Source organism: Mytilus californianus, unplaced genomic scaffold (genome assembly GCF_021869535.1).
Source record: "Mytilus californianus isolate M0D057914Y unplaced genomic scaffold, xbMytCali1.0.p SCAF_5, whole genome shotgun sequence".
NCBI lineage: Eukaryota > Metazoa > Mollusca > Bivalvia > Mytilida > Mytilidae > Mytilus > Mytilus californianus.
The window spans coordinates 39,242,759-39,268,019 of NW_026262701.1; the positions used below are offsets into that span (position 1 = coordinate 39,242,759).

General features: G+C 32.7%; 2 protein-coding genes across 2 annotated transcripts in view; one reads left to right on the forward strand and one right to left on the reverse strand.

The window, feature by feature from the left end:
• LOC127701903 (uncharacterized) overlaps nucleotides 1-25,261 on the forward strand; it is a 231,899-nt gene that overhangs the window by 18,086 nt on the left and 188,552 nt on the right. The gene's annotated exons all lie outside the window — the stretch shown is intronic.
• LOC127701900 (uncharacterized) lies at nucleotides 12,820-23,799 on the reverse strand. Its single transcript, XM_052205879.1, has 5 exons — nucleotides 23,163-23,799; nucleotides 18,635-18,928; nucleotides 17,271-17,390; nucleotides 14,647-14,696; nucleotides 12,820-13,046 (listed from the first exon to the last, which is right to left on the reverse strand). Exons 1-5 carry the CDS (start codon nucleotides 23,431-23,433, stop codon nucleotides 12,936-12,938), a joined length of 846 nt encoding a protein of 281 aa, XP_052061839.1. The 5' UTR covers nucleotides 23,434-23,799; the 3' UTR covers nucleotides 12,820-12,935.

Sequence of the window (25,261 nt, forward strand, 5' to 3'; positions counted from 1 at the left end):
TCCACCTACAAAAAAAATTAATATATTTATCAAAATTTAAAATTATGCAAATCTTTGTTCTTTTAACATCCCTAAAAAATACCATGTTCACAGTACAAAGTTCAGGCTAGAATTAAATACACAAAGCCGTCGCTTTACAACCTAATTTTATAAAAAAAAACATTTTTTGCATAAATTAGCTCCCATGATTACAAGTGCTGTGAGGAAATAACACGAGATCACAACTTCTTGATGAATGTCAAAGTATGTCGCTGAAAAAGTGCAAATGGAAATAAAGCTTTCGTTTGTGCTAAAATGGCTAGTACGTACTACAACAGGGTTAGTAATAATAGATTCATATTCGTGGAGTAAAATGAATAGGGAATCGAATGACGTGTGTTTTGTCTACTTGAAAATGGATCTTGTAAGATTTCGAGATAGATGTCAGAGCAATCTCGAACTACATAACTGCTAGTGTAAAAGTTGAGGTTGACCGTTAAAAAATCCTTGAACATGAAATTTGTGTATAATTTATGGTCGAAAAACAGCATTGCTTGCATAACATAAACATGGGTCGACAGCTTATTCTAAAAAAAAAAATGTCCGACTACTTTTCCTTTTCAAACAAGTAAAAATTCAGTGTCATTACCCCAATGATTCAAGTTTTATTAAAATACGGCATGGGTTTTGTTTATTGTTAACGTTACTAGGTATACGGTGACTTGTAATTGATCAGCTCTTTGCCATTTGTCTTATTGAAAGTTGTGCCAGTGGCAACAATGCCACATATCCTAGTTAAAGGTAAATTATCTCAACATTAAAGACAAACCAATCATTATCAGTTATTTAGTGTTGTTATGTTTTGAAGTAAAATATATATGTTTAAATATACTTTACAGGTTGATATATAAAACTCATTTCAACGACTTAATCTTGAACAACTAAATCTTGGACTATATGATTCCATGATAATTGTTTACCTGCCAGTGATGTTGGAACTACTCATGCATGTATATGTTGTTGTCTTCGTCTCACTTTGTTAATCTTACATTCTCAAAATTCAACACGATGCAACCAAACTTTAACAGATTTATTCTACAGAACTTCAAGTTGTATACCTGATATTTTATTTTTGAATCTGAGTGACTTTTTCGTTTGTCCATACCAAACAAAGACGTGGCCGATTTTTGCTTTATATAATTTGTTAACCCGCAGCTCCGAAAAATTTCGATTGACAAAAATCAAACAAGCATGCACAAATTCTTTTACATGACATGAAGTTGTTAACCGACTATTTTTGTTTATTGGCGTGCCTTTTGAATTGACTTCACTAATCCTTATATGTTTTTTGGAGACGACAGGCGACCTACGTCTTTCATGAAAGCCTTGCATGTTTTGTTTAAATGAGAACTATTTCATATCTGCAATAAATACATAAAATAACGCCCGAAGGGATAAGTTGTTTTATGACCCCAAGGTATAGATCGCATTAGCCGTATTTTGCACAACTATTCGGAATATTTGGTTTTTAGCGCTCTACAACGTCGTATTTGGTTTGGCTTTTTTAATTGTTATTTCAAGTGCCTATATATTAATGAGTCTTATGTAAACGAAACGTGCGTCTGGCGTACAAAATGATAAGCCTGATATCTTTGATGAATTTTTGTTTCATATAATTATTTTTTTATATTATATATAATCTGTGGACTCACTGGATCTCACGCGGTTCTGGACTCGCTGGATTACATATTTTCGCAACCTGTTCATGAACATAGGTGCAAAGTATACTAATAAAATTTATTTCAAAAGATTTATGATTGGCATTAGTTTCACTTTTTAATTATTCTACTGTGTCCTTTTTTATTTAACCATGTTAACTTTTACATAGATATAGGAAGATGTGGTATGAGCGCCAATGAGACAACTCTCCATCCAAGTTACAATTTATAAAAGTAAACCATTATAGGTCTAGGTACGGCCTTCAACACGGAGCAATGGCTCACACCGAACAGCAAGCTATAAAGGGCCCCAAAAAATTACTAGTGTAAAACCATTCAAACGGAGAACCAACGGTCTAATCTATATAAAAACGAGAAACGAGAAACACGTATGAACTACATAAACAGACGACAACTACAGTGTAATCAGATTCCTGACTTAGGACAGGTGCAAACATTTGCAGCGGGATTAAACGTTTTAATGGTACCAAACCTTCTCCCTTTTCTGAAACAATAGTATAACATCACAACATAGAAAAACACACTATAAAATATCAATTGGAAGGCCTAACTCAATCAAAAAACGGAAATTAACACACTATGAACGAATAAATTTGACCTGTGACACCTGAATGCAAATACCCAGTTAATAAAAAATTACAAGGGATGAATAATTTAAAGTCAAAAGTAAATAATCAGGTTTAAACAAAGTTAAGTATGATATCACTGTGAAATGTCAATTAATTTTTAGAAAATCATCACTTTTGAAGAAACCTGCGTCATATTATACATAGGTAAATGAAAATAATTTTGTTGTTAAGTATACGTCTTCTTCTGTGTGTATAAAATCTTCCGTTTAGGAATACCAAGACATTTCTTTAATATCAATAAAACTAATCTAACACTTGGTACATATGGGGTGAATATCAACAATAAAACTATACAATTAGTGCTAGATAAAATTTCCTGTACAGGTCCAAGAACAGCATCTAAGGAAAAATAAAATAATATTGATGTTCATAGTACGAAGAAGTGAAAATTTGTAGTAATACCAGATAATCAAAGCTGGTATATAGACAAGATCCATGTTAACATTAAATAACAAAAAAGCATTACAAATAGTATTAACAGGTCAAATTAAAAAGAAAGTACGATTTGAGAGTACTTGCAGTTACTGACAACTAGTTAAAAGCCAAAACAATTAATAATAAAAAATCATGCATCAGAGACTAGAATCAACTAAAATACATCCCAGGGATTTAGTATTTTAACGTCATGAACAGTCAAAGAAGACATGACTTGTGCAATGCCAATTATAAATGAACTATATTCAGAGATCTAATTACAACATTGGTACGATAACCCTTACTAATAAGTTTGTTTAAAGGTTCGATGAGTTTACACGGATTACATAATGATTTCCGCGCTTTAAGTACAATATTACCATAGAATTTAGGATGTGAAATACCATTTTTAATAAGTTTTCTACAGGTACAACAAAATTTACTAATCAAATCTTTGTATCTATGAAAAAATTTAGTAAAAGTTTTAAGTAATTTATGGTAACGAAATCCCTGACTTAATATTTTACCAGTGATGCATTGATTACGTTCGTTAAAATCTATGACATCACTACACACACGGGTGACCGAACGAGTTGGGATATATAAACACCGTATGATGGAGCCAAAGGCACATCGCCGTCTAAAAAAAGAAAATTAACAATAGGGAATGAAAAATCGTCTCTTTTGTCGTAAATTTTAGTATGGAGTTTCCCTTTAGAAATTGAAATGTCTAAATCTAGAAAAGGACAACTGCTGCTGTTTATGTTAGATGCACTGTTTGATATTTTCCTGAGTGGTGATCTTTTATAAAGAAAGTACAACAAATTAAAAGTCATGTTAAGTCACAAATTTGATTAAAAATGTTCTAATTTAAATTGATCAAATTCAGCATTTCAAGGAATTTAAAGAAAAACAGTGTTTTAATAAACTTTCAAATTTATTATATATCTTCGGATCACAGGTAACGCAGATTGTGATTATGTGATAATTGCGTAAAAATAAGATGTGGTATGATTACCAATGAGACAACTCTCTACCAGAGACACAATGCCGTAAAAGTAAACAACTAGCAAGCTATACAAAGCTCCGAAATGACAAATGGAAACCAATTCAGACGAGAAAACTAACAGCCTGATTTATGAACAAAAACAATCAACGAAAAACCAATACGATATACAGCAACAAACGCCAATCACTGAATTACGAGCTCCTGACTTGGGGAAGGCACATAAAGAATTTGGCGGTGTTAAACTAGTTAATGGGACAGTGGTACAACAGAACAAGACAGGAACAAACTGTATGAAAAAATAAACGAAAAAAAAGATGATAAACAGATACAAACGACGACCACTCAAAACAGGCCATTGCCTTGGGTCAGGCAAATATAGAATGTGGCGGAGTTAATCATGATTGCGAGCGCCCACCTCTCTCCCTGTGATCCCTGAACAAAATATCATGTTAAATTGCTAACCCCTCCCCCCTACCCTATTTTATCATCGATGTTTTCGAAAGGACGCTGATTGTTTGCCTTACTCTTACTTTCTGTCAGCTCATATACATAGCCTTCTCATGAATCATTTTGCATATGATCACATTTGAAACATTAAAGGGGTTTAAATTCACAAGTCCTTACAGACGCTGAACTTTTCATTGCATTTCCAGTATCATAATTACTTAAAATAATCGCAGAAAAGTTTTGTTATTTCTATTTTGCATAAATCTATTATTCATAAAATTTGATGAACTATGTTTGACAATTTTACTTTCAATGACAGCTTGGCCTTTGGAGTCTAGACTTTTTTTTTGTTTATTACAGAATAATACTACAAATTCAATTTATTTGCGCCATGTCGTCAGTCTTTTCAATTTTCTAATGTTTCCGCAGAATATATCGTTCATTGCCAGTTTTGTGACTTCGCGAAACCAGCATTGTATTTGTACTACTATTTCAATATGTAACTGTTTCAACATTTGCTCTCCAGATAACACGGTTCACTCCCGACACTGGTTCTAGATCTGTTTAAAAACGGATACGATCAAAACTACAGTTTGGAACCGAATTTAAATGTTCTATCATGAGCTTTTTTGTTATTGAAATTCTGTGTTAACATTGTATAGATCTTTCTGCATTGTACATTACGTTGCTGTATAAAAAAAAACATGTTCAAGATGTACAGGAGACTATTTTACCGTTTAAGATGGAATGCATTTTATATAAGGACACAAGGCATTTTGAACTTGGAGCATTCTACGTTGAACTAGTTTGTACATGTATCCATTTGCTTTTTCGCGTACCTGTCGTCGGTAATGCCGACTTTTACATTACAAAGCGCTTTTACAGTATATTTACATCGTCGTTTCATTCATTTATCTTTTCACTGTCCTTTCAGGGAGAGGTTTGAGTACTAAACAAACTACTTTACATTAAACTCAGTCTGTAAAAAGAAACGTTGAAAAAACAAGGCTTCGAAATTGATCGGAGATTCGAGGATATATAAGTCCACACTTGAAAGAACAGTTTAAAAAAAGGTTGCGATGTGACATTGAAATTTAATATAGACTTATTGGTGGCCTTCGGCTGCTGTCTGCTCTATGGTCGGGTTGTTGTCTCTTTGACACATTCCCCATTTCCATTCTCAATTTTATTTAATTTATTTTAGATATTTTTTCCAAAGAATATTCTCGAGCATAAAGAACTTTTAAGATAATCGTAGATTGCATGTAACAGTAGATATATATTAGGAAAAAAGACAAAAGTTTACTTTATTTCACGCATGATTTTTTTTGTATGAAAAAAGAAAAAAGGAAAACTGCACAAAATCCCTTTTTTTATTTCGCTTGCGTCTCGCCGGTGACACAACACAATAGTCAAAATATATATCTAAGTCATGGAGGGACCCATAATTGCATCAAGATCGCTAAAGCTGCATTAGTTGCAGTTGTCGATGTTAACATTTAGATGACAGGTCAATGAAGATGGTTTGTCTTGCACGAGTTTATTATTTTTTCTTCATTACGACTAGTCGACAACTACACGAAGCCTGGGAAATACTTGATTTTCTGCAAAAATGATCTTTGACTTTTAACATACAACCTACAACTAAGGAAAGTAATTGAACTAAAAGGGCAAGTCATGCGATATACGTCCTATGAATAAAGTACCGAGCATATGGTTCATGAACCTCTCTGTCATTTTGATGACATCTGACTTACAAACATAGATAAAAGGATTGTCATAAAATCGTAAGGTGTAACGGTAGTTTATTATTGATGTTCAAATCTCAAATTCGAATAAAATGACGAATTAAGGTAAAAAAAAAAGACTGAGGGAATCAAATGAACTCCAACTGTAGCGAGAACTGGTACATTGACCTGGTTAGTGTCTCTTGTTGTGCATGCACCATCTGCATGCGAATACAAATTCAATTAAAATGTCACAATCGAAAAACAAAATTAGACAACTATTCTGGTATCTAATGATCTAAGATTGCGAAAACGCTAGAGAGTTGAGACACAGCCATATCGGTCAACAGATTCGTGATGATGACTCTAAAACTTATAGAGTGTCGTTTTCAGTCGTTGGACTCACCTCGGTGGCCGAAAGGTCGAAGAAGTCGAACTACTGTATTACTAGTCTGTCAACACTGAGGTTGTGGGTTCGAATCCCGCACGGGGCAGCTGCACTCGACTCCAATCTTAATTGACTTGGATTGTCAATTTTCCTACCGAAGGTCGAAGGTTCTCTCCGGGCACTCCGGCTTCCGCCACCAATGATAACTGACCGCCACGAAATAGCACAATAATGTTGAAAGTGGTGTTGAACACCAATCAATCAATCAATCAATCAATCAGTCGTTGGAGCAGTATTTTTGTATGTAGCACACCATGGTAATCAATTCAGAATAGTGTAAACATGTACGTACGTAAGGCCACACCAATTTGATTCCTAGTTCTATTTATCGCTCCTTTTTTGGAGAAACTGTATTTTCTAATCGCTTAATGTAATAAAGCTTGAATAATCAGGACTAGAATAAATAAAACAAAACACCAAATAAGATTTGACACAAATATATAAGAGTTCAATGAATAACCACTAGTGTATATGAAGTAAATCAACATGTGTTTTCGTCGTCGTATTGTTATTATTAACCAAAACTCGTATCCTACATACAATTACTTTCAATTAGCAGTTTCAAGTGTTCAGCTTCTCTCTGACTGTTTTTCCATCGAATCTTGGTGTCTTTTTGTCTTACTATGGAAGTGAGGTGTTGTGTCAATGATATCGAGCTCCACATAATATTATCCTTAATTCATTGTCATCAAATTACCTTATCGTATAAAACCAGTTAATATCTTGAAAAAACAAAATGTTTTCGGTGGTGGAATCAAGTGAAAGGAATGTTCATCCATATATATGTATATAGTGTCGAAAAAAAGCAACAATCAACATTCAATCTATCTAGGCGTGGATCAAATTGAAAATACACTGATGCAGTTACTAAATTAAATTACATAAATGCCTAAGAATGTAACTTTAACACACAACTATTTTTATAACACTCATTAGTGGGTTAAAGTTACATTCTTGGCATTTATATATACCTATTTATGAAAAAAACCAATAGAAAGTGAGTTAAAACATTGCCAGTTGTCTAGCGGCTTTCATCCATCAGAAGGGACTTTTCAAGATTAAGACGTTGTTGTTGGTAACGTTGGTCGTTAACATTGTTAATGAGATTTTATAACCAAACTCAAGCTAGCGACCAATTCCAGCGACCAATCAAGCTAGCGACCAATTCTATCGACCACTAAAGTTAGCAATGAAAATAAACTTGTCAAAGAATCATAATGTGGTATGTGTAAAAAAAACCACAAAACCCCATTATAAAAAACGTTCTGTCAAAAAAAACGGTATAAATTGTTTTTTTAACGTTTAAATGACCAGAGATGTCCAGCATTTGAAGTGAAAGTGGGACACTACAACACCAATGACGTCTGTAGCTGAATGCACTGTCTATGAATAAGAAGATGTGGTATGAGTGCCAATGAGACAACTCTTCATCCAAGTCACAATGTATATAAAGTAAAGAATTATAGGTTAAAGTAGCTAACTTGACTAGCTTGCTTTCTAAATGCCGGCATATTGATATCAATGAGTAAAGAAATATATAGTTTCTATAACAAAAAACGTGCCAGCAATTCGAAAAAAGTCAAAAACATCTTAACAAAGCCTGTGTCAGATGTATGATGTTTGATAAAATTCTGTATAATTATGTATATTATTAATACAGTCTTTGTTTGAAAACTATTTTTATTCCGCTGCATCCAAATACATACTTCCTATTATCATACATGTATTTATATCAATGAAAGTGCGCCCCTTTCCCGGATTTTACACCATCGGGAAAGGGACAAGTTGGGAAAATAGCCATATTTTGACATCTTATTTACGTTTTCTGTGTTTTCCAAACGCTAAACCTATCATATTGTAAAATTGTATCAATTATTGCAACTAAAACATTAAAGACGTCTATCCTTTAAGCTTATAATGGCTATATAATAGCACATGGCGGATCAGAAATGAGAATAAAAGTAAACAAATTGAATTAAAATAAAACAAGAATTTTTGTTCATGATGAAATGCTCGCACAATCATTTTCCATATTCAGTAAAATTTGTGTCAAAATGCTAATTTTGGCATTCAATTTAGAAAGATCTCATTTTAATGGAAAGGGCCTTACACAATTTCGGTAAGCCTCGACAGTTCCATACGGCAAAGCTCTTTACCGGACATGGCTCAAATGAAAGGTAATAACTTAGGGAAGGGCCCACTGAAATTTTTTCTTGAGAGTTTAGCCCTTTCGGGAATTATAGGGGTTTAAAGTTGCTGTTACAAAAAATAAATGTTACGTGTCCACCTTAAACTCTTTCGGTAAGCCTCGCCAGCTCCGCACGGCAAAGTTCTTTACCGGACCTGGCTCAAATGAAAGGTAGTAAAACGCAAAAAAGCTGACAAGAAATCATTAGGTTCTTTTTTGAATGAACATAGTTGATATACGTATACAACATTTTTAAAGAACATTTTACTCCTAACAACAAACATAATAGCCATATTTCTCGTATCAAACATAAGCTAAAAGAACTCGCCAAGGAATTTGTTTTTGTCCCGGCTGATAAGGCTGCTAATAATATCATTATTGTTTGACGTAAATTTTACATTGAGATTCTGCAAAAGGAAATCACGAATTCAACAACATTCCAACTGACTCCATATTCGGAAAATGACATCTGTAACAAACATAACATTTTAGCTGTCTCTTTACAAGCAGAACCAAATACAATGAAAGTTCCAACTTTGTACTGGCTTCCGAAGCTGCACAAAACACCTTACAAATATAGATTTATTTCGTCTTCAAGCCATTGTTCCACTACTTAACTGTCTATTCTACTTACAAGTACACTTGGTACAATAAAAAACCTGATAATAAATTGTTCAAATAAGGCCTTTGAAAATAGTGGAATTAATTACTTTTGGAGTGTCAAAAACTCGTTGGGAGTACTTAATAAATTGCATGCTTATATTGGTGATTTCGAATCTGTTCAAAGTTTTGATTTTTCTATCCTATATACCACTTTGCCTCATAATCTTATTAAGAAAAAAATTTACACACCTAATTAAATATGCGCTTAAAAGTCAGAATGCGAATATATATGTTCAAACTCTTTTAGGTAATTTTTTAATAACAACAAACAAAAGAACTATGTCAATTGGACCTGCTTTGATACTATAACTGCCCTTGAATTTTTACTAGATAACATTTTTGTTTGCTATGGAGATTCCGTATATCGTCAAGTTATCGGAATCCCAATGGGGACTAACTGTGCACCACTTATTGCGGACCTGTTTCTGTATTGTTATTAGTTACAATGTATGACTAAAATCAGCAAAGACCCATCGAAACAACATCTGATACAAAAATGTAATAACACTTTTAGCTATTTGGATGATATATTGTCTCTCAATAACGACGACTTTAGTATGTACACTAAAGAGATTTATCCGGCTGAACTGACTTTAAATTAAGCTAATACTAACAATGAACACTGCCCTTTCCTGGATCTTGATATCTATATCTTTAACGGGAAGCTTAATACCAAAATTTTTTATAAAAGAGATGATTTTTCATTTCCTTTTGTTAATTATCCATTTTTAGATGGTGACGTTCCCTTGTCACCATCTTATGGTGTTTATATATCTCAACTTGTTCGATTCGCTCGTGTATGGAACAACGTATTGATTTTAACAAAAGAAATCTCTGTATTACTGAAAAATTATTACACCAGTGTTTTCGATATCACAAACTAGGCAAAACATTTACTAAATTTTATCATCGGTACAAGGACATCATTCGAAAATATAAATCAACATGCAGACATCTTATACGTTCAGGTATTTCACATCCAATCTGTTATGGTAATATTCTTTTACAAAGCACAAAAATGTCGGCATTCACTTCAAAAGCTAACCAAACCTTTAAACATTCTTATTCAGAAAGGATATAGTAACGATACTGTTGTCAGGTCATTGAAGATGGCATATTTTGGTATTAATATTGATTCACTCATAGCGTCTTTGCATCGGAAATAAACACATTTGTTGTAAAACCAGTTGTTGGCATGATACGGGTTATGTTCTTCTCATATATGGTATGATGGTATGATACTAAACCCCTAACGGGAGGGATTGTGCTTGATTTTCTTATGATGAAGACATAATCTTTCAATCAGATTAATTGAAGTCTGGAGCTGGCATGTCAGTAACTGCTAGTAGTCCTTTGTTAATTTATGTATTATTGTCATTTTGCTTAGTTTCTTTTGTTACCGATTCTGACATCGGACTCGGACTTCTTTTAAACTGAGTTTTACTGTGCGTATTGCTGTGTGTTTGTTTATTCTACATTGGCTAGAGGTATATGGGGAGGGTTGAGATCTCACAAAACATGTTTAACCCCTCCGCATTTTTGCGCCTGTCCCAAGTGAGGACCCTCCGGCCTTTGTTTATCTTGTATGTTTTTAAATTTTAGTTCATTTGTATGTTTTGGAGTTTAGTATGACGTCCATTTTCACTGAATTAGTACAAATTTTTATTTAGGGATCAGCTAAAGTCCACATCCGGGTGCGGGATTTTCTCGCTGTGTTGAAGACCCATTGGTGGCCTTCGGCTGTTTTCTGCTTTTTGGTCGGGTTGTTGTCTCTTTGACATATTCCCCATTTCCATTCTAAATTTAATTTTCTTATATGTCATCTTCTTATATCTAATAACTTAGGGAAGAGCCCACTGAAATGTTTTTTTTTTCGGGAATTTTAGGGGATCAAAGTTGCTGTTCAAAGTGTACGTTTTTTTTTTTTTTTAAATCAGAAGTCTTTTTTCCTGTCGATACATTTTTTTCAAGTAAGGGTGCATGCCGTACAAAATAGTGCACGTATAATTTTATTTGAAAGTACATATTATCGGCATGAAATACACTCTTACAGCTTGTTCTTCCATATGTTTTCATTTTTAGTAGAGGAAATAGACATTAAAAGTTCCTTTTCTAAAAAAATACAGGATATTTGAGGTGTATGGGAAGCCAGTATATAGTTATTCTATCGCACAAAGTATTTTTCTTATTTCGTTTATTTGAAAGCATATACATTGTACTAAGGAACAAGTTTAAGTTAACTCAAATTAAAAATCTATTTTTACGCTACGATAGTAAAGCGCATGATATTTTCTGGTCTGTGTGTTTGTTTCTTCGTTCGTTCATTCGTTTGTCCGATCATCCGTTCGTTCGTTCCTTTATCCGTCCGTTCGTATGTTAATACTGCATTAGATTAACGTTATTGGGGAATGTAGCTGAAAATGAAGTTGAAGTCAGATCACTTTGAAACTTAGTACACATGTTCATTTTAATGTGATCTTTCTAAATTGAATGCCAAAATTAGCATTTTGACACAAATATCACTGAATATGGAAAATGATTGTGCGAGCAAATCATCATGGACAAATATTCTTGTTTTTTATTTATTCAATTAGTTACTTTTTTATTCTGATTCTGATCCTCAATGTGCTATTATATAACCACTATATGCTTAAAGGATAGGCGTCTTTAATATTTTATTTGCAATAATTGATACAAGTTTACAACATAATAGGTTTAGCGTTTGGAAAACACAGAAAAGTAAATAAGACGTCAAACTATGGTTATTTTCCCAACTTGTCCCTTTCCCGATGGTGTAAAATCTGGGGAGGGGGCGCACTTTCATTGATATAAATACATGTATGAAAATATATAGTATGTGTTTGGAAGCAGCGGAATAAAAATAGTTCGTTAACAAAACCTGTATTAATAATAGACATATACAGAATTTCATCAAACATCTTATATCTGACACAGGCTTTATTAAGATGTTTCGGACTTTTTTCGAATTGCTGGCACATTTTTTTATAGAAACTATATATTTCTTTACTCATTGATATCAATATGTCGGCATTTAGTAAGCAAGCTAGTCAAGCTAGCTACTTTGATCTATAATAGTTTAATTTTTATACATTGTGACTTGGATGGAAAGTTGTCTCATTGGCACTCATACCACATCTTCTTATTTATAGTCAGTGCATTCAGCCACAGACGTCATTGGTGTTGTAGTGTCCCACTTTCATTTCAAATGCTGGACATCTCTGGTCATCTAAACGTTAAAAAACAATATATACCGTACTTGTAGCTAGAATTTCGTTTTGACAGAAAGTTTTTTTTCATAATGGGGTTTTGTGGTTTTCAAACATACCGCATTATGATTCTTTGCCAAGTTGATTCTCATTGCTAACTTTAGTGGTCGATAAAATTAGTTGCTAGCTTGATTGGTCGCTGGAATTGATCGCTAGCTTGAGTCTGGTGTTTTTTTATATATAATTATATATACTTCATTTCATACTGGTGTTTAGGTAATCACATCAATGGTGGTTTGTAGCAATTGATTACTATGCGTTCTTTGGAAGTGTATACACTAACACTTAGTACAATTTATTGTATTTTTTATTAATTGAAAAAAAAAGAGTTGAAAATAGTTAAAATATTGATAAAAATGTTAATTAAGGATTAGGGACTAAGTTTCACTTTTATATACGTAGTGTTCAACCAGACGTATTCAGATCGTCATCTATGGCTATAGTATTTATGATGAACCGTTTTCCATTTTGTGCTGGATTCAAAATCACTTCTTCATAAATCGAAAAATGTCTTTGCTGTAAAATCAAAAGTTAATAATAATATGCAAAAGTTAACGCAGTTAGAACGTCTGAATTAGGAGTATTTAGATAAGTATACCATGATTTTACATATAATCCTATATATATATATATATATATATATATATATAATACATAGAAAACATTGAGTGCTTTGGGACCCATTTCATAAAAAACTTGATAAGCAACCCATTTCTCTTTGATCGTCGTTGTTTTACTTATAATATATCGGTTTGCGTTACTTTTTCTGTATTTTTTCAAGTCATGTCAAATACTGTATACACATGACGACTGCGTTTATTCAATGTACAATGTAGCACTAATTTAGATTTTCATCCGATGTCTGAGTAGTTTTAAAAGCATATTAACTTTTTCTGAAAACACCGTTTAATTATATGAATACAAAACGACATGTTGCGAGTTCGGTCCTTTTGGTATTTCATTTTCAGTTGGGCAAGGGTTAGGTTACGTTTTTATCCTGATCATGAAGAAACCTAATGACGAAGCAATCATCACTATCCTATTACTACTACTAAAGATCTACATTCATGTAATAATGCATAACAGTATTTTTTAGATATTAAAGTTTTCATGAATCACTGTTTTTGATTAGCATTCTGTCAACACACATTTATTTTATGTGCACAGTACCATGCAAAGGATTATCTGAAACACACTGAAGATGATCAAAATTGGCGTATGGAAAGATTTTATGTATCAGATTTTGTATATATAAATAAGAAGATTACCTGATTTGTTCGAGCAAGTTTTATGAATGTGCAGTACAGATTAGCAGTTTTGTAAATAACATCGTAACAAGTTTCTGATGGAACTTTTTTCATGATAAATTATGAAAATACGAGAATTTGCATTTGACTATAACATTATTTACAGATGTTTGTGTTAATAGAATTTTATGATTGTGGTTTCGAAATAACTTTTCGGATTATGGTTACCAATCACTTTTGATGTTGTCACCTTGTACGTAAGACGACTAACTCATCTATTGTTCTCAGCTCTTCTTTTAAACCACTGCTCGGACTAATTGACTGGCGGTAACTTCAGGGAAGAGGCATTTCCCATCGGTTTTATAAATTGCAAACAAGATAATTTTAATTTTACATTGCTATTATTATATTTCCTTGCTATATTATGAAGTTTGTTTGCTGTTAAATGTCATGTGATTTCTATTTTGTTTAAATTTATTATTCAAAAAAAGAAGATGTGGTATGATTGTCAATTAGACAATTATCCACCAGAGACCAAAAAATATGGTTGTTGGCATTTTTGCCTTCAACAATGAGCAAATAACATAGCGTATAGTAAATATAAAAAAAAAACCATATCATTACAAAATGTAAAACGAGAAAACAAAACGGTCTGATTTATGTACAAAAGAATAAATAATTTTTTTTTTGATAATAGGCAACAACCACTTAATTTTGGCGGGTTTAAACATGTTATGTATGTGAGCATTCAACCCCCACTTTAGGAACATCGGTGTAACAGTACAACAAAAGAACAAACTGTAAAAATCAGTTGAAAAAATATTGCAAAGAACCAATTTGAAAGCAAATGATATTTACTAAATAAATACCTGACAATATTCCTTTTGTTTGCTGTTTTCCATCTGTGTTTTCTTTTGTCCTAGAAAAAAGAAAAAAAGATATATATCTATTCTCTCTGGCTATGAAATGACATTTATATAGGCCCTTAACTTATCATATATTTTTGCATTATTACCTTGAATTAGAAAAAAAGAAGGGATGTCAACTTGGTGAATATTTACTAATCGAGTACTCGTCGGATTAACCGAGCGATACTCGAGTACTCGCTCGAAAAAAACATCTAAAAAATGGAAACACATAATTATACCCATTTTTCGTATTGTGGAGAGTTGTCTTATGGACGTAAAACCCCAACATTATTACCTAGGACTAGATGATAGTCCCAGGAATTTTATACCACAATTAATAGCTCATTTACTACATTTGCAAATGATGTAAACTGGCAATAATCTAATCAGTTAATAAATAAATATCTATAAAAAATTTATTACTCAAACAACAGTATTTGGGATTCGTAAAGAAACACATTACTGATCAACAAAGGGGTGATGATTAGAACTTACTTATGCCTTTAAACATTCTCTGTGGGTTGACACAGGGTGCAATAAATTTGTTCTTATTTAGTAATATTATCTTGTCAACTTTGTCTGGGACGAGTCGATTTCTCAACTTTGTTACGTAACTTACAGTCCTGCTGATGAAAATATTTGCTCTGACGGTAGAAAGGTGGTGGAATGACTAAGACACGATGAGCTAAAAGTGTAAGCCTTGGAAAGGTACTCTTGTTCAAAGCCTACCTTTGTTTGATGGAATTTTAAATGACAATTACACGCAAACTTTCGAAACGTATTTTAATTTTGATTAATTTTGATTAATATTTAATGTCCCTGGAGGCGCTCTAAATAAAAAAAAATCTTCCAGAAGGCGACAACATTCTAACAGGAAACCGATTAGTTGAGTATCATTTTGGTATTCGATACTCGATACTACCGAGCGATACTCGAGTAATCGAGTACTCGTTGACATGCCTACAAAAAATTACTGCAACTAAATTAGGAGAGCATATTATACCGTAAAATCTGTCTATTCCGTTCTGGTTGCACATTCTTTCAAATGAAATATCGCTTAATTGAAGAAAAAGTACGCACAATTTTCTTACGTCATAAAGATATCGATGATTAGACATATTCCGAATTCTTGCCTCAGTTTCTTTGCATTACGCATATGCAATAATATATATGGCACACAGAAGTATACTTTTCCAAATCAATCCATTTACCACATACTGTTAACGTAACATCTATAGTTAAGAAAAACGACCGCAACCTAAACTTAATCTCATCACTGAAACGTTAAATTGAAGTCAAGGTTAAAGGACATCTATTAGATTGTCATATACTCATAGCAACCAAACCAAATTTTAAATATAATTGAGCTATAATGTATAGTTACTATGAAAAAAAAATCGTAAGGGTTCCGCGGAACATAGTGTCTCGCCTACTTTTGCTGTTAATCGCAGGCTCAACAAAAATGAGGAAAAAAATCAATAAAAATATTCCTTTAGCTACTATCTTTTGATTGTAAGAAGATTCTGTAAAAGTTTGGTATAAATCCAGGATAGTTTATGAATCTAATAAATGTTTTAAAAACTTTAACTGCAGACTGTATTTAATGTTAACTGGAAGAAAAACTAAGTCCATTTATAAGTAAAATACGGATAAACAGGTACAAATTTTAACAAAATTTCCTTCTAGATACTAGCTTTTGATCATAAACAAGCTTCTGTCAAAATTTGGTACAAATTCAGGATAGTTAAAGAAAGTTGTTAAAATTTTAAAAACTTTAACCACAGAGTGAATGTATTGTTTCCTGGCAGAAAAACAAAGTCCATTTATAAGTAAAATACGGAAAAAATGATTTTTTTTTTTAAATTTACTTCTGGATACTATCTTATGATCATAAACAAGCTTCTGTCCAAGTTTGGTACAAATCCAGGATAATTTAAGAAAGTTATTAAAATTTTAAAAACTTTAACCACAGAGTGAATGTAATGTTTCCTGGCAGAAAAACTAAGTCCATTTACAAGTAAAATACGGAAAAATAGGAATTTTATTTTTACAAAATTTATGATCATAAACAAGCTTCTGTCCAAGTTTGCTAAAAATCCAGGATAGTTTAAGAAAGTTATTAAAATATCAAAAACTTTAACCACAGAGTGAATATTTGTGGACGCCGACGACGACGACGACGACGACGCCGACGCCGACGGAATGTAGGATCGCTATGTCTCGCTTTTTCGACTAAAGTCGAAGGCTCGACAAAAACCCACCCATAAAGACTTACTTAAGAAAGCTGGAGCGTAAAATTTAATTCAATGCTATATGACATATAACAATGGTACTAATATTCTCATTAAAACTAAGCACCCAAGTACAGGTATCGTTGATCAATCCTCCAACGTTATCAAGAAACAGACCTCCTCAATAAAATCCTTAGCGTGGTGCTATGAAGTTTGAGTTCAAAGCATTATGACATATGTCGAACTGACATTTACTCATCACAATCAATTTATACAAAAATATATTATTGGCGTATCATGTTTAGCCACTGAAAAATTAGTCTCATCTCGGAAATATCATCTTAAATTGTTTACCTTTAAAAGCGAATTCACGAAGTCGTATGTAAAAGGCTGATGCCAGTAGCAGGATAACGACACAACAAAAGCAAGCAGCAATGTAAGCAGACAATGTAACTGAGTAAGATTGTCTTGTAGCTACAAAATCAATTACGCATTGAAGTAAATGTATCTTAATTCTCTGGAATATAATGATGTTAATTTGATATAATAAAAAGTGTTGTTGAAATATATATATAAGAACGTCCAGACAACCATTGTTGTCTTCAGTTTAATGTTAATGCACATACATCTAAAGTATTGGATGTATTTAAATAAGCTAAGACGACTTTGTTTTACTAGTATACTAAACGAGAAAATATGTCAATATTATCATATTTTTCATGTCGGGGCCTTTTATAGCCGACTATACGGTATGGGTTTTTCCCATTGTTGAAAGTCGTACGGTTTCCTATTCATAAGTCGAAAAGAAACAGACAACACTAGGACAAAACTCGAAAAACAAAGAAAAGAAAAACAACAATCTTTAAAACACCACATTAATAACTAAACTTCCAACAACACGAACCCCACAAAAAAGCGGGGTTGATCACAGGCGAAGCAAATCCTGCTCCATATGATAAGTAGACATTTTGTGATGAGTGCCCTTCTGTTATATCACAATCGAGGGAAAGATATCCGTGGTCATCTGTGACACAGATATTCCACAACAGTCAACAAGCACATGATGGTGCGCATAAAACTTTCGAAGGGATTACTTCAACTTTTACACTCGGAACTCTTGGTTCAATATATATATATATATATATATATATATATATATATAGCATCATTGTAAGAAACAACCCTCAATCAAGTAAAATTATTATTAACTAGTAAACGCAAGCTCTAAAATAGTGTATCACCTGAGAGATATATACCGTACTTTATGTTCATGATATGCAGCCGCTGCATTATGTTTGCTACAAAAAATTTTAAGTTAATAATTGGGCAGCTGAAATCAACCGACCCTCATTGTTTATTTCTAGATATCATAGAGACTTAACTGCATTATTGATTAATCGATTGAGCCGTATGATTAATTCTTTAGTCTGAAATTACAGAAATACGGTATTAATAAATACATGGAATTGCACTCTTTATATCGATATAAGGTAAGGATCATGATTTTTGTTATCGTTTTCAATATTTTCCTTAAATGTAATGGGAAATTACTCAAAGGATGAATTTGTCTATATGTTATTGATTTTATTACTGCCATGACAAAATGATATTCTGTGTAATGGTTTCCTTTTAGCAAATGAAATGTCATGCTTATGAATCATGCATTTGGTCAAGTATTGCGGAATAAAACAATGAATGATATAAGAGGAAACACTTACATATTGTATATGATTCAAGTGTTTGGATTGTCTCATAGTCTGTGTTGTCACTCTTTCCTATATCATTTCGTGCATACATATAAATAATATACTTCATATTCTCAAAGAGACCTTGAACTGTCTGGCGTCCTTCATTTGATAAATGTTCAAATTTTGTCCAATTTTTGTCAACCAATGAGCGGTATGTAATTATAAAATGTTGACGAAAGTAACCACTATTTCCAGGCATCCAGCTGACTTGAAAACCGCCTATCAATGCATTTACTTTAAACTTCACAGGCTTAGCTGGCACACCTGTATTTTGAAAGCATAAATGAGAAATGTCACTTTTAATATTTCTTTAGTCTCGCTTGTCTTTTTTTGTGATTATCATGGTTTTTTTACCAGCTGATGAAATTGCGTATAACTTTATGATACAAAGTCCTGAAACCTAAAGCACTGCTGTAAATCGTATCAAAATTCACAACGAAGCCTCCAAAACTCAATAAAAGCTCACACCGCGATGTGTTTTTGTGTTTGAGTGACATTCTTTGCTACATGTTGACCAGTCAAAATTTATGCATTGAAGAACACAGATGCGAGGTTCATATCATAAACTACAATGATGTCCTTTCTTATATAGGCTTGAGATTTGTTTATCGTTTCGTCATATCACAGACAACACTACATTCAGACCAATAAATTGCACTTAAATCATAAAATAACAACACAAACATTTATGATGCACATTAAAAGGGGGAATTTATTACCAATTTTTCTAATAATGAGTAAGGTTGACCATGCATCAATGTATGAGAAAAATCAAAATTGAATGCTCTACGACTTTCCACATCCGGCATGCTCTACATAAATTTACTAGAAATTGTCTGAAATTTAGCGTCAAAATAACATAAAAAAATTTAAAATACTAGTAGATAAAAAGGGGATAAGCATCAACAACCACTAATGGGATTCCTGGATTGGGACACACACTTTAAAATTTGGCATAACGAGATTAATATGCATTAGCACTCATACCCGCTGTGATACTAATAAAAACAACGCCAAGTACGCTTCTCAACAATCAGTATAGAAAAAAGAAGCAAATTATTCAATAAATAAAAACACAAAAAAGCTTCACAAAATCAATATCATATAGAAAAATGGTCGAAGTATTAATGTTTTATGTTTTAATAATGTAATCATTATGTTAGTGAATCGACAAATGCCTATAGATTCAGTTGATTGAGTACAATTAATATCGTTGACCTAGACGAAGGACAGTTGCGTTATGGCCTCATTATATCTGTCTACATTTTATTCATAGTATTTGTACATTTATTCAGAATGACTAATCGCAATGTATGCATATTTCCATAGAAATGTTATTATTTACTCGCAAAATATACATTTTTGGCCATTTACCCATTAACATCAGGTTTGGCAAATTAACCACAAACATACATGATGGACATTACATAGTATGAAGGTATCAATTAGACGAGGGAAAAATATGAGCAATTGATATTTTATTTTCAAATAAACTATAAAAAATCCTGTCAATTAAATTACACATGGAATACTTCTCCAATGTTTACAAACTTGTCTTTTTTATAAAACAATTGAAGTTTAATTAAAGACTAGAACATACTCGCGACATCGCGGGTCCATGATTGAATTAAAGTACCGACGCCTTATTTTTATCCTGGATTTTTAGTATTCGTATTGTCATTTGATAAAGTCATGCTGATCATTAGTATAAGGTGCACATTTTTCTCTGCTTTCAAATCTTTCTGTTTGAACCAGCCCTGGGTTTCTTACTACAACCGGAAACTACATTTGATATATACTATTGGTATCGATATCGGATTATTGTTAATATTAATTATGTGGAATACAAAAGGGCCTGGATTGGTGTAATTTTTAATCAACAAAATTGTCCTTTATCAGTCATATATAAAGTTGAAATATTTGATTCGTCGTTGTTACGTCATGCCGGCCAACACATTGGAAAGTACCTACGCCTTACTTTTGGCCTCGATTATTAGTATTCGTATTGTCATCTGATAAAGTCATGTTGATTATAAGGTGCACAGTTTTCTCTTCTTTCAAAATCTTTCTGTTTGAACCCGTCCTGGTTTTATTGCTACAACCGGAAACTATTTGTAACATATACTATTGTTATCGGTATCGCAGATTCGACTCGGACATTTTTAATTATTGGTAATATTAATTATGTGGAATACAAATCGTTATTTCAGTAGTATTACCAGATCATAGTACAAATCAATCGATCAAATACTTTCTAAAAGATTAGAGAAAACAGTGTGGTTACAAATGCGTAAATGTATCTGTTTTCATCCATTGCCATTATATATACGCGTTCATTTGATGTTATTAGATACACCACTGAGAGCGTTATCCCACTGTGGTATATCTAGTTCATATATGATACTATGGTTAATGCAAATGATAGCTTTCAATAATTTTAATGGATGTCTTTCAAATATTTATTGTCTCAGTTTAGGTAATAATAACATTAACGGTGCCAGTTTTTGTGCACCAGGTGCGCATTTCGACAAATAATGGCTTTTCAGTGATGCAGAAATATTTGAAATGAAATAACCTTAGGAAAATTTTGTAAAATATGATAAATACAGGATGTGTAGTTATATTCACTGACATCATTTTTGATTGAAATCAGTAGTTTTTTTCTTCCATTTAATCATAGGGGACGACCATTTGATATTCTGGAGGGGGGGGGGGGGAGGGGGGGAGGAGGATTTTGAAAATAAATAACTCAGCCTTGATAATAACAAAAATGAATGGTTTGTTCTGTGGTAGTTTGAAAATGAATAACCTGACTTACAATGTATTGAAAATAACTTGGCAGGTCTTTTAAGCCATTTTATAAATGCTATTCTGAAGAATGAGATGGCACCAAATTCTTCCAAAATTCGTCTTTTTTCATAATTTTTTCGGGAAAAACTTCCCAAATCTTTTAATAATATAAATATAATGTATTGGAAATGTTTGAAAATGGGTTTCATTTCACTTGAGGTTTATTGTCTCGTGAACATTAACCTCACTTTTATTACAGGGCCGTAACTACAGTCAGGCAAATGCATCATGTTGGAAATTTCAAAACAAAAGCTTGTCTTCATATCAAATTGTTTTCACGGCAAGTGTCTTGCAAGAAGCAAGGTCTGGTCACCCTCTGACGTAGCCCCTGTTTTTTGAGATCCATGTTTCTCATTTGTTTTTATTTTTCAGTGTTGATTGTCTATAATGTTTGTCGTTTTGTGTTTTATCTGTTCCCGGGTTTGTCTTTTGTTCATTGATTGCCCTTCTTTATGACTATTCTCTTAGTGTTGCATTCTATTTTTAATTTAGTAATTATGTTTTTAAACTTGAGTTTTATTATATTTAAGGACCTTTTGTCTATTACAAACTACTTTAAATTGTATCCCAGTTAGGAACTACATCAAGTTGTAATTGAAATGTGTTATAAAAACTGACTTGTCATAGTTATATCAATGATAATCACCCCCCTCTTAACTTAATTTGAAAAAAAACATAATTGACAGGACTGGTATAAAAGGTTTTTCTGCAAACTGAAACATTTTTTGCTTTGTCCTACATATTGGTCTTTTGATGTTGTCCCTTAAAACTAAAAGTCTTACACTGAATCTATATATTTTGCTTTGAGGCCAGAATATTGTCAAAAAATTAAAACAGAACTTGCGTTTCAGATTAAGAAAGGGTCTGGGAAACGCGCATAATGCATGATTTTGCGCCATTTTTTCTATAGCTTCTTAGGGCCTTCAGCGAACCCCAGACTCTTCGCTGATTTTTGTTCGCCTCGCTCCGCTCGGCGAAAATGTTTGACAACTTTTAAAAGAGGCTAGTTACAGCCCAGCTTTAATACCTTGTACGTATGCAATATATGCAGTTTGCAATTCAGAAGATTACCTTTCAGAGGATGATGATTAATTCTGATTGACTTAATTGACTATGTTATTTATTTAAGAATTAAAAAATTGTATGATTTCATATATTATGAATATAATTGTAAAAATAGATAATCAGTCCCTTGTTTTAATGAAAAAGTGAAATCATGCTTCAACAGTGCAGAAAATAAATAATCTGTCCTTTTGGTCCACAAAAATAAATAACCCATCCAAAACAAATCCTCCGCCCCCCCCCCTCCCCCCCCCCCCCCCCACCCCCCCGAATATCAAATGGTCGTCCCCATATATATTACCAGTAATGAGACTCCGTTTTAATGTGATTTTAAGTTGGTGTAAACTCTATGAAGAACTAAAACATGTTGTAAAAATCATCCCATTTAAAATTAACAAAACAGGTGAATGGCACAACAGTGTCTGATAGACTTTACAATTGGTACACAATGTTCACCGAGTGCATTTTAGATTATGGCACTATTTTTAGATATGTTTGAAATATTTTATAATCATCGAAAACATAAAACATAAAAAAATTATTCAATACTTCTATGTAATTGCATTTTTATCTACGCAATACTTACGGCCTTCCAGTAGTTTCACCGAACAGCTTGAATTTCCATACTCATTATAAATAAATAACGTATACCGAGCGTCGAAATGAGTTTCTGTCAGATTTGATATCTTCAGTGCAATTCTCGTTGTATTTAGGGTTACTGAAACCCCGTACATAGAAATGGAGGTTATCGATGGGTTTGTTGTAAATTCGTATTCAAAAGACTGATTGAGACTGTGGATGCCTCTACACCAATCGAAATGTGTTATATTCAAGCTATAAACGTCGAAAGTTATCATAATTGAATCAGAATTGTTACCAAATATTCGATCTTCTTTTTAGAAAAGCAATGAGGTTTATCTGCAAATTGATGTTATGTATTATATATTTCTATAATAATGAAAACACATTACAGAAAGAAATATACTTATGGTCGTTTTATCAAATAAAAAAAACTAAGCGACAATACGTTCGTGTTTTTTAAAGTTATTGTGAAAAGTACGACAAGGTTGGTGTCGCAAAAACAAAAACTCTCATTTCACATTTTGATAGCATTATTTGAAAGCAGCATTTTCTGAAACGCAATAATTAAACTCTCATTTGTGTCGACAGTAGAACAATCGGAAAAAATGCACGATATTATTTCTGAATGAATTAGACTGGTATTCCTTTCAGAAGGATACAATATCAGTATGCTATATAATCTAACATGCTTTTGCATAATATATGACGTATGAATGCTACTTAGAATCAATATTCCTAAATGCAGTTTATAGCTTGTAAAACAGATATGTCAGCTGTGTTGTGAAATTTGAGATATTTAATAGTAAACAAGCTTGCCAAATATCGATTTTCAAGCGGAGGAAGATGAGTAAATACAACGTGTTTGAAATGAAAAAGATTAAACTTAATATCGAAGTAATAGGACAAACTAAGGGTCGTTGTGAATTGTACAGTTTTCACATGGTATGTTGGCTTGCAATTTAAATGACAAAGTCATTGATAGATATCGCCTTTCCAACACACAACGTTCGTAACACAGTGATGGAGCCTCGGGCCTTATAGTTACAAAGTTGTAACACGGAACTGTATGTTTGGATATTTGTTATAAGCATTGCCATAGCAAGACCTTCTATAAGAAACGAATTTTATTAAAAGTTCTTCAGATAGTTGCAGGTTAACTGTTTAGTAACAGTGCAAAATAATTCAGTTGTGATTGAAAAGATGACAAGTTAATATTCCTACCTGGGAAATATATATCTATAAATCCACTTTGCATAGTCATGTTGTTTTTGTCTGGAATTCCATTGCTAACTGTACAATGGTACCTGCCATCTAAGGTGTAAATTGGGTCGTCATTTTGTAAACCAATAGTAAGCAAACTCGATCCTTTGCTATCGAGTTTGCGCAAAGAATAACCATTTAAGGATCTATGTTCCCATTTTGAAAATGTATTATTATTTGGAACTCCCGTTGCATTGCAGAGAAGTGAGCCATTCTGGAGTTTTTCTACAACCACCTCTGGTGCATCTGTAATATTTTAGAATCGAATTGACTGAATCGTGTTTTGTAGTTCAACTCTGTATATTCTCAAAGTATGGTGTCACATTTCTAATCTCATTCAGACATATAAGCAAAAAATACAATTTGAAATACTATAACAACATCTTCAATCCACTATATTATTCACAAGAACGCAGTGGAATGCTGTCACGTTATTATTCGTCACGCGACTAGGGCACGTCGAATATATTTCATATGATATTCGTTTTCAAAGAAAGAAGAAATGAATTCCCATTTTCCTTAGTTTCTACTCTACTGCAAACATTCCATGTAATATGTGCCTAAAATTGATTCCAATGACAAAGTAATTTAAAAAGCGCTGCTTTAAAGGTTACTAATATGCTACGTCCCTGTGTGAAACACCTCACTATGAAATTTATCAAAAAAAGTATAATAAAAAAACTGAACTCCAAGGGAAATTAAATAAAAGGGAAGTCCATAAAAACTGACAAAACCAAACGCTACCAACAGCGGAACAAGTGAAAAAACAACTGCCATATTCTTGACTTGTTTCAGGCATTTTGAGAAGAAAATGGTGAGTTGAACCTGGTTATAAAGCGAACT

Bases quoted from the DNA above. Each gene is read 5' to 3' on its own strand.
- LOC127701900 (XM_052205879.1), bottom strand. From the start codon at position 23,433: ATGATAACTTTCGACGTTTATAGCTTGAATATAACACATTTCGATTGG. The intron at 14,697-17,270 runs GTAAACAATTTA...TCTTTTTTCTAG, and splicing joins TCGTGAATTCGCTTTTAAAG to GACAAAAGAAAACACAGATG. The intron at 13,047-14,646 runs GTATTTATTTAG...TTGATTTTACAG, and splicing joins AACAAAAGGAATATTGTCAG to CAAAGACATTTTTCGATTTA.